The sequence below is a fragment of the Artemia franciscana genome, chromosome 17 (genome assembly GCF_032884065.1).
Source record: "Artemia franciscana chromosome 17, ASM3288406v1, whole genome shotgun sequence".
NCBI classification, from domain to species: Eukaryota; Metazoa; Arthropoda; class Branchiopoda; order Anostraca; family Artemiidae; genus Artemia; species Artemia franciscana.
Window position 1 is genome coordinate 26,325,585 of NC_088879.1, and position 19,590 is coordinate 26,345,174.

General features: G+C 35.7%; 1 protein-coding gene across 2 annotated transcripts in view; it reads right to left on the reverse strand.

The window, feature by feature from the left end:
* Nucleotides 1–3,744: 3,744 nt before the first annotated feature.
* Nucleotides 3,745–19,590, reverse strand: part of LOC136038072 (uncharacterized) — a 32,369-nt gene continuing 16,523 nt past the window's right edge. Inside the window, exons 3-4 of one of the 2 annotated variants that reach the window (XM_065721059.1) lie at nt 8,631–8,804; nt 3,745–3,975 (exon numbers count right to left, since the gene is read on the reverse strand). In XM_065721059.1, coding sequence (XP_065577131.1) covers nt 3,845–3,975; nt 8,631–8,804 — 305 coding nt within the window. In that variant the 3' untranslated portion in view covers nt 3,745–3,844. Of the gene's footprint in view, nt 3,976–4,259; nt 4,487–8,630; nt 8,805–19,590 lie in introns of those variants that run through there. The other variant, XM_065721058.1, reaches the window with a different exon arrangement.

The window sequence follows — 19,590 nt, forward strand, 5'->3', positions numbered from 1 at the left end:
TTCAAAAGCTAAAAAAGTGGTCCAGTGAATATGCTGGAATGAATATCAGATGAACCTTTTACTTATGATCTGACTGTACCTTTCAAAGTCAAGAATTTTAATAACAATTTTCCTTAAGACTTCTTTTATGGAACATTTTCCGCAGTCAATTCTCACTAGAAAATTCTGCTTACTTTCTTTTGAAACAACAATCATGAGCAGTATGATGTTTGAAAAGCTAAACGGAAACATCCACCTTACTAACTCAGGCTGACACATATTACAGTGACGGCGTTTGATATGTGTACCCAGTTGATGAAACTACTTGTGTAAGAGTGTCTTATGTTCCCTAAGCAATAGTAAGAACTAGTTAAATTCTCTGGAGTTTCTGAACCAAAACAAATTCGACACACGTTTATTTTCTCTTAAATTAGTTTAAACGAACCTTTTCAGAAGCATCCGCTTTATTTTGTAGAAGTTCCAAACCGAAACCGAAAGTTCACTAAAAAATTATACGTCCAGCAAAGACATAACTAAAATTCCAAATAAAAATATTTGTTTACCATTCAAAGTGACGCTCTAGGAATTTCAAGTTAAATTGTAACCTGTCATTCAATAGGTTTAAATATACACACAGTAAAACTGGGGAAAGAACGATTAAAAAAGAAAGAACGAAAAAAAGCAAACCATATAACCATCTAAAAATGATAAGATTGACAATCGGCAAAACACCATTAGAAAAGACTGAAAATATAGAAAATGTTATTCTTTTTTTCTTTTATTTAATACTAGGCCGAAGATAAAGATGCACATTTTTGGTAAATAGAATTTCTATTATTTTACACCGTTTTACTATTTTGCTCTTATTTGGGATCAAGGTTGCAGCATATGTCAAAGAGTATTGGTAACTCATAATGATGGACACTGGCGCTAGTGAAAAAACAATCATCAACGTCATCTAGCGTCTGGCGAAATTCGGCATTTTAAGCCTAAATAATTAGCCATGATACTAATAACTAGGCCTAATAATATGTACTGCACCTAATTATGCTAACAAGGCAAGTAGGCATAACCTTTTGCCACCATAAACAAATAATCTAGGCCTTATATATATATATCTCAAAACACTAGGTTAGCCTACCCTTAACAGCCGAATACTTGATTTTTAAGACTTACACAGAGACTTTACCTTTAATTGATATAAATATACAGATCAGGCCCAAAGTGCATGGGAAACTATAAGTTTTCAACACTATTTGGTTAGGCCCTTACCAATTATAAAGTTCGACTTGAATTTCTTCTACTTATTTAAAGACATTTTAATGATTTCGCCAGCCACTACACTGCGTCTGGCGCTAGTAGTTTTCAACTCCTATCTTTCTATGTTAAATCCCAAAAGTTGCCACTCTTATAGTTTCCCATGCTCTTTGGCATATGCTGCAGCCTAGTAAAAAGCATAGTTCCATAGTAACCAAAACTTTAAAAAATACCTAGTGAGAGAAACTTCTCTTCGTTGAGTCGGAAATGATAGCTATTGTATTAGCTTATCTTAATAATAAAATTCCCTTGTGAAAGTTAATTTCAAATATTTTGAGGAGCTTAAAACTCTTTGAAAATAGTGGCGATTCTAACCGAAAGAAGTGAAGTTTAAGCTTCAGCTATTACTACGGAGCTGAGTATTACTCGGCTCTCTTCAAACATAAGACAAGTGATAGCATCTAAACGTAAAATAATCGGCTTTTGAGCCAAAAATAGAAAGTGAACAAGCAAATAAAGGCAACGAAACGTGAATCTCTGACCTTTACTGCAAAGCTCTGGATGAGTCCTTTAACAATATTGTTTTCACTGAATCTAACAATTGTTCTTGTGAGTCAAGTTTTAAGAGATCTTTTCCATGGGGATACTAGATGTTTCATCAAACGGGGTGGACCACCGTGAGGACAATTCCCCTGTTTGCTTGACAACAAGAGCTTCCCGTTTATATATTAGATAATCGACAATGTTGTTAAAAGTTGACCATTGAAATGCAAGAAAAAGCATTGGTGGATCAAAATTTGGAAACAGAAGAATAAACAAAGCATCAGGAAGTAATCGGCAGTGAGTCACAATCATTCTTCTGAGAAAGGATGTTTAACTCTATTGAAACAACATTTTTTTCTTTTTTCGTATCCAAGGCTTATTTGTGCCATCCCAATCTAACAAATGTTAATAGAAAATTTTGTAGATGAACGGGAAGACGAATGCCATGAACATTTGAAACATGTAGATACATAAAGATAGAATTTAAAAATATAAACTACAAAAATGGTCCCCATATTTACGAATTCATTTCAATGCTTCATTTTTGCTTCTTTTATCTTGCGCTCGAGAACTATTAACATTTTTCTTCGATAGCCTTTCGTTTTGTTTAAACTTGGAACCACGAAATTCGTCCATAGCTATTATTTTAATTCAAATTTTTAATGTGGCTTTTCCATGTGCATAGGCAATTACTACCTTTGGAGGAATGGTCATGAGAATTACAACGATAATTATAAGCAAATTACAGAAGTAAGCATAAATTGATTCTTGCAACTGTTCATATAGCGAAAACAAATTCTTGGAGGTTTGAGTGCTATTTGTTTTCTTTTTTCTTAGTTCTGTAAAAGAATTGCTCAAACAAATCTGTTTTCATTAACCTCCAATTTTGATCCATCGTCCCTTCGCCATAAAGGCGTCTTTTGTTAAGGAAAAATGCCACAATTTACCTCTGCCATCTCCTTTTCAGGCTATACTAGAAAAGACGTTGATGTAAAGATTACATGAAAGCAAAATATAAGGACTATCTAGAGCAAAGTATATGAGCCTGAAAAATGTTGGGCTTGGCGAGTTAAATCTCAAGAAATGGACCTAGAGCCCAAATATGGGTCTGGAAAAGAGTTTTCAATGTCTTATCTGAACTTCTCCTTCCCTACTTCCGAAATTTATCAAAGCACTGCATTTTTAACCTCAAACTAAGGAGTCCGAGCCCTTAGCGCTTGATATACCATGATAGCAATGTTGAGAGATTCGGGGCTTTCTTTGGTTGTTCTTTTTTTTCCTCATAGTTACTATTTTTCTCAGATATTCAAGAAAATAGATATTGCCAAATGACATCTGAGATGGCAGTAATATATATTTGAATTTTATTGTATTTTTCTATCCTGGTCATAAATTTCAAAAATTTGCACGTAATATTATATCCAGTAGTTTTAAGTTATTTACATTTTATAAATTGGTTTCTTTGGTTTAAATTTTTGCGTTGTCCTTCACTTAAGACGGTCATTAGTTATGTAGCCCAAATATCCGCTTAGGCTTTATTTAATCCCCATCTAAAAAAAATTCTCCATTTGACATAACTTCTAACATTTGATATTTCTACCTAGTCATTGAAATAAACAGCATAACCTAGACCAAGGAGTTTTACATTCTCTCATACCATGTTCTCACAGTCTTTTGTTGTGTTCCTTGAGAAAAATGCCAACAAACAATTATTTTTAATATTAAAAATCCATATATTTCAGTGTAAAATGACAAACGTCACCAAGACGCAAACCCTCTTAACTCCTGACAGCAAAAAAAAAAAAAAAAAAAAAAAAAAAAAAAACTGGAAGCATTGTTTCCTACTTTAATCATTATAAACTTGAAGCTTTTTCTCTTATATTCCTAGCCATTGTTACAACTTTCCTTTCTAAGACATTACCTGAATTTTCCTTAACTATTTAGGACGCTGTACTAAAGCAACACTAAAAGTGTATTAAAATTTAATATGTGTCATAAGTAGAATGGTAAAATACATTGTAGTTTCTATCATAAATAACAATAGAACTAAAGCTTCCAGTATCAATTAAAGTGCGGCTCTCAGAACCAATACGCCTTTCTCCCACTCCCGAGAATAAAAAATGGCCATTCTCCATTTGGCTGTCATAAATGCCCATAAAGAAACAATCAAAGCGCTGTGCTCGGCAGGCATCACCGCTAAAAGAGAAAAGAAAAACATACTTGATATACGAAGAAACACTTATACATCAGAAAGCCAAATTTGATATACAATAGCCTTAGGTAAACATATGTCCTACACCTTGGCTCAACGGATTTTTCCTTGGGAGGGGATCTTTGGACCAGTTTCAGATATGGGGACCATCTTCCTACCCCTCCTATTGTGTTCAAGGTTGTAACTCTGCTAGACTATAGCCCACTATTGTAGTCCTTCCTAAGACATTTTCTGCTTTTCCTTAACTGTTTAGCATTCTGTACAAAAGGAACACTAACAAGTATATTAAAATTTAATATATAAATCTTATAAGTAGAACGGTAAAATACATAATAATAATAGACATAAAGCTTCAAGCATCAATCAAAGTGGGGCTCTCAGAACCAATACGCTTTGCTGCCACTCCCGAGAATAAAAAAATAGCCATTCCCCATTTGGCTGTCATAAATGCCCATACAGAAACAATCAAAGCACTGTGCTCTGCAGGCATCACCGCTAAAAGAGAAAAAAAAATACTTAAAATACAAAGAAACACACATATATCAGAAAGATAAATTAGATATACAAAATCTTAGGTACACATATGTCCTACACCTTGGCTCAACAGATTTTCCTTGGGAAGGGATCTCCGGACCAGTCTCCGATATGGGGACCATCTTACTACCCCTACTATTGTGTTCAAGATTGTAACTCTGCTAGACTATAACCCACTATTTAAGCCACTTAAATAAAATATTAAAACCAAAACAGAACTAATGTCTCAAATGCACTAAAAAAAGAATTTTTTTTTCTATCTTGCTACCCAACATTTTTTATGTTAAATAGTTGATAAATATTCAAGAACTACTTTTATGTCCTGATTAGGGCCCGACCAATATTTTCGAGCAGATATGGGAGTCAATGTCATTATCAGAAACAAAATATCAGAAAAAAAAAACATCAGATGTCAACTGACTTTTTCTTTTTTTATCCGCAACTTATTCAGGAAAAGGTGCCAGATTTTCTCAGGTAAATTTTGCTTGCCCAGTCCTCGGAGGACGAACCATCAGCTAAATTTGACCATGGTGGAGAGAGCTTCAGAAGTGAGTAAAATGAAGTCAAAGTTCATGTGTTGTCAATACACACCTGGTGCAGCAATTATCGAAATGTATGGCAAGTTCACGAACGTGCAGCTTCCACCAAAACAACAAAAAAGAACATAATAAACCGTTATTTTCTGTTTAATTAATGTTTACTTGTGTGACTGAAAACTCAAAGATTCAATCGATTATATGTCCTTATATGTCCGCAGTTGTCAGTATACTGGATAATTTTGTCAACACATTCCTTAAATCCTCCTCCAGCTTAAAACCCTACCTGTACCCCCTGTATCCAATGTGCCTAGCAAGTAAAGTTTTCACACTAATATGTAAAATGACTAAAATCCAAATTCACGTATTCGTGTAACATAATTTTTATTTTCTGAAGGGGAATTTATTGGCAAATAATATAGGTGTCGTATTGGTACGATACCACTACATCATTATTGGACCCCATACCGGCCAGGCCCTAGTCCTGAACACCCTTGCGCTTTTGTTTACTGTCTTGAAAACACTAATTTTCCTTGTTTCTATAAAAGAATTTTAGAGGGGAGGGGGCGCACTATATTTGGTGACTAATTCTGTTATTTTTCCTTTTTATTTTTTTTTATTTTCATTTTATTCTGGTAAAAAGGGGAGGGGTGCACTATATTTGGTGACTAATTCTGTTATTTTTCCTTTTTTATTTTTTTTATTTTCATTTTACTCTGGTAAAAAAAGGAGGGGGCGCACTATATTTGGTGACTAATTCTGTTATTTTTCCTTTTTTATTTTCATTTTACTCTGGTAAAAAGGGGAGGGGGCGCACTATATTTGTTGACCAATTCTGTTATTTTTCCTTTTTATTCTTTATTTTCATTTTACTCTGGTAAATCGAGCAATAAACTTCCACCCTTAATGCTCGTCAAACCATATCCGATTCCTCCATATTAAGAAAACTTACACTTTCAATACGTCTTTTTTTTGTAGGTGTGAAACCTTGATTTAAACATAACTGTTTGGGAACAAAGGAGTTCTAGAAGGGTAACAAATAAAGAAAATAAAGCGTATTTTCACTGAAAACCAATGCGTATGGCAAATTTCAGTTCAATTGAAGCACGGGAAATTGGTGAAACATTCATTAAACAAGATTTCATCCTTACATTTCTTTTATCTACGTATGTCAACTTGAATAAAAACTTATGGTAGTGTTACTATGTGCTTGTTCCCGTACAAAGTGTGGATTGTCAAATGCTGAGGATAACATCCACAAAATGTAAATTTTTCCCTTCCTATCTAAAAATTTTACTAGGCTAGTCTGATTCAACCCAAGTATTTGCTGCTACATAGGACACAAATAATGTTCCATCTTAAAGAAATGTCTGCTTCCATTTGTTTTCTTAAAAACCTGAGAAACTTATGGTTTATTTGTAAGCCATTTTTAGAGTAAAAAGCAAGAGAACATCACGACTTCCATAATATTTTATATATTTTGAGCAGATCATCACTTTACACAGAAGTGAGATATGGGGAATCATCTTCTGGAATTGGGACTAAAGATTCCAAAATTGAAAAGTGATGGCTCAAAATGCGCTTTTTATTGCTTTGCCAGTCCATCCCCTTCTAGAATGAATCCATATTTATGCTAGATGGTATGAATTTTATTTTTTATTTAAAATGTATATTTATTGTTAGTTGTTTTTCTGACATGGAAGCACTGGACAGTGAAAAACTTTTTAGCAAATTTTCCAATGATATTTAAAATTTTTAACAGTTTCTACGTCCATTTGCTATTGAAGCTTGATTGTAATTCATAGCAACGAAAAACTACTTTTTTCAGGTTTTTACTATAAAAATAAAAGTGTTGTTTCTTTTAATGTACTGTCCAGTCACTATTTTGAATAGTAAAATTTTACTGGAGGTGGTAACAGCGGTTTTGCACAGCTACAACAACAACGAAAGACAAATCGAATACTAAAAGAAGCAATTGAAACAGTAACAAGAGAACAAAAAAGGCGGGTAATAAACTACTACAGTACTTCGAACGTGAGGGAAAACAGAAAAGGAAAGAAGAGAAAGAAAACATTATAATGAACTTTTCCTTGCACTTTAGAAGCAGTTCTGATGAAAAGAAATATGTACAGAATCTTGGACAATTTAGCAGGACTAGAGAACTTATAATATTAATAAAATAAGCAGTACAGGCTGTAAATATCGAAGTTTATTTCTTGTTATTTTTCCTATGGCTCACCTATCCTGTATGGTTTAGATTTACTCAGCTTCCTTCCAGAAAAAATAAGCCAGATAGAAAAATATAGAAGCCTATGGAAGTACTAGATGGCGTTAATTATTTTCCCTCAAAAATCAACTTTAGTTTTAAGTTTTACCAGTTTTCCATCAAAAAGAAAACAGTACTTCGAATTTATTTACATTGGCAATTTAACAAGAAAACAAAAGAAGAGCAAGCAAGAAAATGGAACGCTAGTGCAATAAACACAAGACAAATGGATGCGAAGTTGTAATAATTTATTATCATTTCCCATTCCTTTCTCATATGAAAATAAATGGACACTAAAACACATTATACTCAACACTAAAAACAGCAAACATGCTTAAGCTGTAAGAACTATTATGCCTAGAAAGGGTTTACAAGACAGACGAGGCCAACTAAAACCAATACAAATAGGAAATAGCTAGCAGCAGAATGAAATATAAACGGATTGAAGTAACAAAAATCAAAATAATAAAAATCAAGAAGGAGGAAAAGAGATTTAGATAGAAACAATATACAGTTGGTAAAGTTATAGGGTTGGCGTAAAGCTTCCACACTAGTATGGGGATGTCCCTTGTTTAAACTTCTCCAAGGTAATATTATACAATTCATCATTCTACAGAAACCTGACAAAAAACTGGTCTTAATTCACCCCTTCTATGAAACGGATCAATACTGGACAACCAGGTGTAAGTCTTGGGAAATAAATAAGGGAATTTATTTGATAGTGAAAAAAAAAAGTTTTCAGAAATTTTTTAGTAGACTTGAGTTTTTAAATGTCCTTCCAACAACAGCAACAGCAACAAAGGAGATGCTGTAAATTTGCAAAGACAAAAAGTCGCCTGGTGCAGCAATTTCCAAAGACGTCCTTCACCTAACCTCAAGTTCTAATTAAAGAGCAGTAGAATTTAGAATAGTTTCCTGGGTCAAGAGAGATATAGTTGCTAGTTCAATATGTGCAACTACAAGCATTTTTATATGGGAGGCAAGAGTAAGGATTGGAATTGCAGAAAATCGGCAAGGTAAGCTATTTACCTCAAATAGCTACACGGCAATTTGTAGTCAAGCTAGATTCTAAAATTTTATCAGTAGAATTTACTGTCAACATGTGGCTGTATAAGTTTCTGATGATAAAGTCTCTGTCCCTAATCTTTCCTTTATACAACTTAACACTTATTTTTCAATTGCACCTTTGTTCTAAAACCTTTTGTTTTCCTTTTATTAAATAAAATACATTCAAAAACACAAAAATGCATGGATTTTATTAGCAAGACAGGTTAAGAAGACAAAGAAATAAAAAATCACTTACGAATGTGGTAATACAATCCTGTGAAAAGATACCATCCAAAGAAACCCAAACTTATTGCCATAATGGAAAAGCCAACTGTTTGTACTTTTTTAAGGCCTCTGATGTTAAACCAAAATTCGATATCACCTCTTTTATCTCCGACTGCCAATAGTAGAGCAGATACAGCAACAGCAGCTTGAAAATTAAGAATAAGTAACTTTTTGATTACAATATTTTGCAAGGATACTCTACCCAGAGAGCCATACTGTAATGACTCAAGAGAAGCTCTGGTACTTTAGCAGTTTCGGATAATTACAGTTCCTTTGGGGATTTTTTGTTGATAAAACGAAGTTCTCTATCAGCATTCAAAGTCATTTGATTTCTAAGAAGTTAAGCTTCAAATCTAGAGCATTTTATTTTAGCCAAAATTGAGGGATTTACAGAAATGAAACTTCACAATAGAAAGTCACAGAAAGAACTTTATTTCTGGAAAACCAATATAAATTCCAGTTCTTAGAAGATAAGACTCCACATTGTCTAAAAGTTATCTCTAGGATGTCAAGGATATGACAACTTTGGGAATTATTTCTAAGAGAACGAAACAATTTTGCATGAAAGAAGTTCACCTTATCTGTGTACTTTTGATATTATTGCTCAATTAAAATGTCAAATCAAATCAGAAATTTTGAAAAATTAGGAATTTAAAAACTTTTCAAACCCATTTCATGATTACCAGGCACAGGAAAGAGTTTGAATCTCTTACCACTTTCTTTTAGAAAAGAAAAAACAATAGCAAAAGCAGTAGCATTGGCCAGCAACACATTTATAGGAAGTCACAGACAAATTATAAGAATAATCAGCTAAAATTGACTTTTCATCAGCATGATTTTTTTGTGATTTTTTGTAGCATATACACCATCAATTCCTAGGTGAGAATTTGACAATTTGAAGTGTAAAACACAATATATTAACCAGTGCAACACAATGTATAAACTCAGTCATTTTTCACAGCTTTTTGCACAAGTTGATCCAGCTTGGATGCTCATAGATCAAGTGTCAAAATATGCAGTTATAAATATATTGTGCCTACTACTACTACCAACTCACCACAGCAGCAAGCCACCTGAGGCCAACAGTAAGCACGCTCCTCATCCATCCCAATCTATTCAAAGATCTTTACACTCCCTCTTTACACCCTCCCAGGAAGTTCCCGTTTCCTTTAAATCTTTATTTATGAACATCCTCCCAGACGAGGACGACCTGCTTTCCGTTTAGCCCCAGACGGTTGTCCAAAGAGGATGATCTTTGGCAATATGTCATCCTTCGTCTGCAGAATGTGGCCTAGTCATCTCAACCTTTCTTTCATTATAGCTCTAGAAAGCGGGCTTGAACCACAATTTTCGTACAGCCAACTGTTTGAAATACAGTCAGTCAGCCTGGTACCCGGAACAACCCGTAGGCAATCTGGAAAACATCAAGTAAATCTTCCTCCGCTTTTTGGAGCGCCCATGCTTCAGATCCATATCTGACCACTGTCATCACTGTATCTTCCAATATTCTCATCTTGGTTTGCAGACTTATCTTCCTTTTCTTCCAAAGTTTTTTAATTGTAAAAAAAAACACCCTGTGCCTTGGCTCCATACATGAAAGGGGCTTTTCCTCCTCAACACACCGCTCTTTACGTTAAAGTTTTTTACTGTTTTAAAAAGTAGAGTTAAGAGAAAGAGTCAAACACCCCGCTCTTTGCGCTAAAGTTTGACTCTTTCTCTTAACTCTACTTTTTAAAACAGTAACAAACTTTAGCGTAAAGAGCGGGGCGTTGAGGAGGAAAAGCCCCTTTCATATACGGAGTAATTTCTGTTCGTTTCATTTTTTAATGTCGCTCCTTACTTTCAGTTAAAAAAAAACATTTTTGAAATTTAATTTCTGGACGTTTTTGAATTAATGCATGTTTTGATCTTGGCTCTCCGCACATAAATAATTAAAATGAAATTTGCATACAATTTTTTTTTTTGGCTAAATGGCTTTCTCAGTTTTAATCGGAATATCTTGAGAAACAAAGGAGCGAGGGAGGAGGCCTAGTTGCCCTCCAATTTTTTGATTACTTAAAAAGGCAACTAGAACTTCTAATTTTTTTACAAACGTTTTCATTAGTAAAAATTACACGTCACTTACGAATTAACTTACGTAATGAACTTCTATACTCGTATGTTTTTATTGCGTATATGAGCGGGTTCACCCCCTCGTCAATACCTCGCTCTTTACAGTAAAGCTTGAATTTTGTCCCAATTCCTTAAGAATGACCCCCTTTAGCGTAAAGAGCGAGGTATTACAAGGAGGTAAACCCCTCATATGCGTAATAATTTCTAAAAGTCATTCAAAATTTCTAAAACCTCTAAAAGTTCATTCATTTTGCTCACAGTTTCATCTAGTATGCTTAAATCACCAACATAATCTAAGTCCAGGAGAGTTTTTTTCCCATTTGATTCCGTGGTCTCCCATTGCCTTTCCTGTGCTGCGTAAGACAAAGTCCATCAAAATGATCCATATAAAGGGGGATAGAACACAACCCTGTTAAACTCCCGATTTAATACAAAGCCAGCTGCTAACCTCATTTCCTACCTAACTGCAACAGTATTATTCTTGTACATAGCATTAATCACTTTAATGTATTTGTCTGGTATGCCATATAAGGATAAGACCTTTGCTAAAGCTCTTCTATCAACATAATCAAACGCCTCTTTTGATTCCACTCTTTATGATGACTCTTTTTTGATGACAGCATTTGATTCCACACCGCTCTTTTGTTATGACAGTATTTAGTTTAGGAGATCCCAGTTTTTGGCATGTTTGCTCAACATTCTTTTTTTTTCCTTTTCTTGATTAACTTAGTAGCTAAAGTATGAACATACAACTTGACATAACTTTTCATACTTTTTTTAAAACACTAATTTCTACCCTCACAAGTGTGTCCTAGTTTCCCCTCCCCCTTAATGGGCCTGGATATAGCCCTAGGCTATGAACAAAAGTATGCTGACCCAAAATCAGCAAACTTTTATACATAGTTGGGAGTAATTACACCCAAACCCTTCTTAATAGGACCATATATAGAAGTAGTATATTTAAAACCACTACAGAAAACAATATAACAGCAAAACTATTACTTTATAATACACAAACAATTTATATTAATCACATTTACAAGGTCACCTCCACTTTAATTTACATTTTGTCTGCAATATTATCAAACACTCTAAAATAATATTGATCATTACTTTATGTTCTTGTATTTGACATTTTCAAATGCAATAATGCAGTTAAAATGCTCCTATAGCCCTGATCACTGGCTTCAAAAAGGGGTTAGAGAAGTAATTGTCATAGTAATTACCATTATATTTGGAAAGAATGTTGAATGAAGAATTGAATTGTACTATTCTTGGTAAATTTTCAATTTTCTTGAAACTATTACGTATATGAGGGGGTTCGTCTCCTCTTCATTAACTTGCTCTTTACACTAAATTATTTTTAGTAATTTCAACTATTTATTCTATGGCCTTTGTGATTCAGGGGTCATTCTTAAAGAATTGGGACAAAATTCAAGCTTTAGTATAAAGAGCGAGGTATTGACAAGGGGGCAAACCCCTCACATACGTTATAAAAATATACGAATATATAAGTTCGTTACGTTAGTTAATTCGTAAGTTATATATATTTATCACTAATAAAAACGTCTGTAAAAAAATTAGAAGTTCTAATTGAATTTTTAAGTAGCCAAAAAATGGAGAGCAATTAGGCCTACTCCCCCACCCCATTTTTCTTCAAAATAGTCCAATCAAAACTATGAGAAAGCCATTTAGCCAAAATAAAATTAATATGCAAATTTTGTTTTAATTATTCATGTACAGTGAGCCAAAATCAAAACATACATTAATTCAAAAACGTTCAGAAATTAAATAAAAAAACAAACAATTTCATCAACTGAAAGTAAGGAGCGACATTAAAACTTATAACAAACAGAAATTATTCCGTATATGAAAGAGGCTGTTCCCTCCTCAACGCCCCACTCTACTTTTTAAAACAATAAAAAACTTTAGCATAAAGAGTGGGCATTGAGGAGGGAACAGCCCTTTTCATATACGGAATAATTTCCGTTCGTTTTAAGTTTTAATGTTGCTCCTAATTTTCAGTTGAAAAAACTGTTTTTATTTATTTAATAGCTAAAAGATAGACATACCACTTGATGTGCCTTTAAAACTGTTTCTAAATACACAATTTGTAACTCTTTTCAAATACCTCCCAGTCTCCCTTAAAGGAGCCAGATATATTTCTTGGCTAATATACATATCTTTGTAAATTTTGTCTTTATTTTTTTATTTGACTTTATTTCACTTCTTGAACTGATTGTTGATGAGAAATAAGTATAAAAAACAACAAAACGAGCAAAATTGTATACAGCCTTGGTCTATATCTATTCCCATTAGAGGGAGAGGAATAAATTTGCTGGGGTATCAGTTTGTATCTTTGACGGGCATTGTAATTAGGTAGGAGATGGAAGGTCAATTACCCCCCCCCCCCCAAATAAAAAGCTTGAAATTGCAATGGTGATTGTAAAACCAACAGTCACAGAAACGTAAACTCAAACTAAATGTGCTTTTCTGAAGCTAAGCCAAGTTTCTTTCTTTTAACTCAAATACTTTTCAAGATAGGACAAAGGTCCCTTGGCTAGAATTTTACTGTGTTTTGAATTACCTATTGAATACCTATGAATTACCTAGAATTACCTATCTCTACCCCTCCCCTCTCTATAGTGCATCAACTTTTGATAACCTTTTACAATACTTCTGCTACAAAATAAGCATTGGTAAAGAGATCTATTACTCACATGAGACACAAGGAAAGCATTTTGACCCTCATACCTTTGTTCAATCCCAACAAGGTTTTAAGGATTTGTTAATTTATTTCTTAAATCTGAGAAAAAAAAATCCTCGGCATAGCTTAAAATCCAGCTGAAATAATAGAAATTGCATTTTCAAAAGCTAGAGCTGATGGAAAAGAGACTAAACCCCAAAATTAAGTTAAATGTTCTTTGTCAAAATTTCAACAGATATTAAATTAAATATAAGATTTTTCTGTTATTTAGCTTGGTAAAGTCAAGTGAGATATGTAAGTATTCTGTTCAATAAGATGTGAGGTAAGATTATGTTCCAGTTCGCAGAGTGTATTTATTTGAAATCCTGTGAAAGTGTTCACAATGGCCCAGTCTCCCCTACTAATATCATTTTAATGGTCAAATATACACCACAGAGTGCATACACACAACAAAATTTCCATACATATCTTCTTTCTTAAATGGCAAAACTAAGCAATCCAACAGCAAATTCAGGATATGGAGATTGTGTTGTGTATATACATTTTAAGGTATATATTTGACCATTAGGGGAACAGAAGTAAAGTTTGGGTTTGGAGGTTTTAAAAAATAAAGTAAGTAGGCTTTTCTAGAATTTTTTTAAAGCTGTTTTAAGAATTTTATAGTATTTCCTTCTGAGGGAGCCCACCAGTAGCGGAGAGTCGGGTAAGACGGACCCCATTTTGGTTTTTCGTCTGCGGAAGAGGTTGGAAACAAGCAACGACTGACGAAAGGTGTCTAACTTGTCCCCAAAAAATTGAGTTACGTAAAGAAACCTTCTTCACACATAAATCAGCCGTATTTCCGGGCCCAGATAAAAAAAAACCGAAGTCGGTCAAAAGGTCCATCTTGCCCACCCCATAGGATAAGACGGACCAGCCCTTTGGGCAAGACGGACCCAATTGCTCAAAAAGATTGATTGTCTCTAAACAATTTTATTTCGAATACTTAAAATACTAGTAGTAAGTAAAAAAGTAAAAAGTTAGCAAATAACTATATTTAAACACTGTACGAGGCCAAATCTACGTGAAAAACGAACTGAGCCGACTGTCTCGTCGTTCCGCCCGAAGGGGTCGGTTGTGGCAGCTTCATGATGACCTCTTCTTTTCGCACGAAGCTCATCTCTTCAGTTGCCGTGAATTTGCTCGATGGAGCTAATCGCTTCCAAAACTGAACTTGGAAACCATCAGATTCACAATCACACACAACTCCAACATAATTCCTGAAGCTCTTCTTGGTCGGCACTTTCACAACCAAGAAATCCCCACTTTTTGGTTCGGTTCCATCAAGAAACTCCTCCTCCTCTGATCCATCCAAATGCAAGCTGTCATCACTTTCATCATCCAGCGCGATATGTTCATCGAAGCTGTCTTCCCCGTTCCCAGGCTGTTTGGAGAGGTTTCTCTTTTCAGGCCGTTTTCTTTGAGCTTTCTTTTCTGATTTTTTTCTTTTCAACTCAAATTCTTCTTCCAGTCTGTTTTTTTCAGGTGTGTTCGTCAGAATTTCGGACTTTGTTCTTTTCCTAGACGTTTTTCCGTCTCTTGCATAGAAACTCGCCTTAGGGTGAGGACGAACCGACTCTGGAGTCACTGGCATAGTCGCAGAAATCACTGAGCTACTGGTAGTTGGCAGCACGTCGTTATTCAAGCTCTCGTCGCCAGGTCTGGTTGATGGAACTGCAGACTGGCCTGTCATGGGAGACGTCTCTGGTGCTGGTCGGTCTGTCACAAAGGCGCTGAGAAAGTCGTGATCTTGGAAAACGTTCCTATTGAAAGGGTATATTCCTGTTTTTTGGAACCCGCTTAGTACGTTTTCCATGACGAAAGCTCTTGGAAAAGCGATTCCAACGAATATTCCGATTTCATAAATGGTAATCCTCCTGTTTGGGTTCGAAATCATCCACGAGTTAGCTGCTTCATTGTAGTATCGCTTGAATGGCCCATAAACAGCAACATCAAGAGGCTGCAGCTTGTGACTGCAATGTGGCGGAAGCGTTAAGACGTCAATGCCGTTTTCTCTGCAAAGATTAACCACGCTCAATGAGACGTGCGAATCATGGTTATCCATAATCAGCAGAAGTCGATTTGTGGGCGAGCAACTGGTTTGGGAGATCAGATGGCGTATCATATCCGGGAAGATTTCGGCTGTCATCCATCCAGACGGCTGGCATTTTCCTGTGCTTCCAGGGGGCGTGCCATTGAGAAAACTTTGAAGCCAGTTCACTTGTGGAAAGACAAAGAAAGGGGCTATCGACTGGCCAGCTGCGTTGATACACCCTACGACTGTTACCAGCGTCCCTCGCTCAGCCGAAGTAATGCGCCCAACTTGCTTTGATCCCTTTTCTGCAACCACCTTTGGTGTCTTCTGAACGGTGGTTACTCCAGTCTCGTCAAGATTATATATTCTATTCGGCGGATACTTGTGCTTTATAAGCAGCTCTTTATAAGCAATTCGCTGACATTCGTCTTGCTGAAGCTGGTGGCTCTGGCAAGGCTTGTCGCTTCGGAGGACCTTAGGGAAAGCCCAACACGACTCATAAAGCTATTCATCCAGTCTTTTCCTGCATACTTATTTTCAGTCCAGTTCTTCGGCATATTCTTCCCTTTGGCCTGGGCATATTCATATGCAAGCTGACCTGCTTCCTTTTTCGTAAGTCCATGATGCATGTGCTGTGTCGTGATCATATAGTCCTTCAGAAGTATCTCTTCGTTTGCTGAGAACACACTTTTAAAGTTGAAGGTAGTTGCCAACTCCACTGATTGAGGATCTTCTGCTGCGTCGAGTTTTACAACTGCTCTTTGCACTGTGCTTCGTGGCAAACCAACCTCTTTTGAAACTTTGCGAAGCGGCGAACCAGATTTAACTCGCATAGCAGCTGCTCTCAGTAAGTCCTGGTCGTGGAGACCGCGGGTGGTTTTCCTAGTATACTTTCCCATTCTGCAAAAGAGAGACAGCTTAATATATTTCTAATTGACATGCGGGAACAATAAATGCAACACAATATTCACAAAATACGTAAAAAATAATAACTTCGAAAAAGATTCCAGATGATAGGGGGCAAGACGGACCGGTCCGTCTTACCCGCTGTCTCTGTGGTCCATCTTACCCTAAACCTGCTTTTTTGGAATAGTTAAAAATTATAACATAAGATGGCGCTGCAATGAAAAAAATTAATGTCTCACACACTCTCCTAGACCTCCATATTTGTAAGAAAAATTACCACAGTATAAAACAGAACATTAGAAACACCAGAAAAGAAAAAAATTTACCTCGAAAGCCGGTTTCGAGAATGTGAAAACGAATAAAAATATTTTTCTCGAAAACAAGATTGGCTTCAACTCTCAGACTTCGCTCCGAAACTTGCCACTAGATGGCCGTTGTTTCTAGATCTACAAGTGATAAAAAGGTGACGCTCAAGTCGAGCAATGACAAAAGGTCCGTCTTGCCCCCCGGTCCGTCTTACCCGACTCTCCCCTACACTAGTTCTATACAAACCTGCCGATTAATTACCTTAAATTGGAGCTTGGAACAATCAAAGGATTTTTCCCTGTAGAGCTCCAGAGTTGAGAATTTACCTTAAATCACACTGTCCAGCAAAATAAGGATTACATGTTGTAGAATTACTGTTTAGTGATGACAATGGTTGGATGTCTCAATGGCATCCCAACCAGTTCACCATGGCTTTGATGACCATTCTCCATCAACAGCTCGTTTAAAGGCAGCAGTACTGGGGTAGTGACTGTTCTTTAGTGAGCAAATTCCACACACTCACTATTCTGTTAGTGACGAAGTTACTGTGTAGTCTAGTAGCAGCTCTCATCTGATATAGTTTCCGACTATGCCCCATAGTTCTGACAGATATATCAAGCTGAAATAGCTTATTTAATAGGGAGTTAGAATTCAGGAGCTTATGCATCATAATAATATCACCCCTTTTATGTCTGTAGACAAGAGTGGGGAGTTTCAGTCTCTTCAGGCGGGATGAGTAGTTTAATTATTTGCATTTGTCAATTGCTTTTGTAACCCGCATCTGAAATGATTCTAACTTCTTCTGGTCACCTTTGTTGAGGGGGCTAGCAACACACATCCCAAACTCCAAATTAGGCCTAACCAATGCTTTATATAATTTAGTCATGCAGATAGGTGACCTGCTAGTGATTGTTTTTTATAATGCCAAGGGTTTGGAGTGCTTTGGCTACAACTGTCTATGTGTGCATAGTAAATTTTAAATTTTTATCAACTACAACTCCCAAGTCTCTCTCCACTTCAGACGAGATGATAGTCTATCTTGATCTACCCATCCTTTAGTATATTATAAGGGCATTTCTCATTTTTCTTTCCAAAGTGGATTGTTTGATGTTTGTCTACACTGAATTCAAGCCTCCACAAAGTTACCCACTGGGGAAGTACCCATAGGTCATTCTGCATAGAGGCTCTCTTATTGGGTGTACCAACAGGTCTAATGAGCTTAGAGTCATAAAGACTTATTTTATTTTTATTAATATTTATTATATTCTATTTTTATTGTATTTATTATTTTATTTTTTCTGCTTAGCATCAAGGATTCTGAAACATGTTTGCAAGGGGAAGGGCTATTTCTGCATTAGCTTCTTTGAATACTCGTGGGTGAACTCCATCAGGGCCAACAGATTTGTTAGGATTAAGCAGCTTCAGTAAACTCTCCACATCAGAGGCAACCACAGTTATCTTTTGCATTGGTTCCTCAATAGAATATTCTGGTGCTTCTAGTAAAAGGACATCATCTGGAGGCATGAACACTGACTGAAATTGACTACTCAATTCAGCTGCTATACGTTTTAGGGTACTAACTGTATTGCCATTCACAAGTAGTTCCACAACTGAGTGTCTCCCTGGTTTCCAAGCTGAAGCATACTTCAAAATCTTTTAGGGTTAGATTTTGAATCAAATGCCAATCCTTCTTGTGAGAAAGTTTTCTTGTGAGATACCTAACTTTATTTTGGGTTTGTTTAAATTTCTCATAATTCTCATGGAAAGGGTTACATTTGTATTTACTCCAAGACTTCTTCTTTTTATACACAGCTTGCTTGACATCCCAGGTGATAAATGGTAGGGTTTTGGGTCTTTTTTTCCAGGGAATTGCTGTATGTTTTGCTTTAATTAAAACCCTTTTCATTTCAAGCCAAGCCTCCTCCATATCCTTAACATTAATGAACAACCAATCCTGGTGTGCCAACTCTTATCTGATCTGGTTGTAAATTGTGTACACAGGCTTAATCCAATTATCCTTTTGTGGGTACAACCTAAGTCTACAAGTAATTGTAACATGGTCAGTTGCTCCAAATGGTGGTTCTGAATCAGTCCTAATGAGCATCTTGTAATCATTAATAAAATAAAGATTTAGAAGTGTTGGCTTCTGCCTACTTCTATACCTGGTTGGAAAATCAATTGCTTAGTATAGCAAATGTTCATGAAGGCACACTTGAAGTGGGTCATTTGGGTTTTCAACCCCTTTTGCAACAGCAAACTCATCAATCACTGTAGTTCTGGTGAACTAAAATCTCCAACAATAAGAACATGCTTATCATATTGCTTCATCACATTATTGATAGAATGTGCAATTACTAAAAGGGAACTAGTCTGACAAGAGGAGCTAGGACTTCTATACAGACAGCCTATGACTACAGGGAGACTTCACTGCAGAATTGTTATCCATATTTGCTCAACCCAAAGTTCATATTCTGAATTTGCTGTAAAAGCTCTTACCTGGAGGGGAGATCTGACATACACTGCTATCCCTCTACCATGTTGATGAGTAACTCAAACCCATGCACTTGAATTTGTATATCAATAAGAGCAAATGCAGTATCTTCTGGTTTCACCTCAGGAAAGGCAAAAACGCTTACTTCATACCTTGTTGACATCACCAACTTAATTTCATTCATCTTCATAGTAATACAGTCTACATTACTGTGTAGTACCAAACGTCCCTCGATAGCTTCCCAGTTGAGTTTACACTCTCTAGAGGACCACTCAGCATCCAGTCTTTGTTTAAAGATGTCCACAGATTCAATAGTAATAGTTTTTCAGAGAATT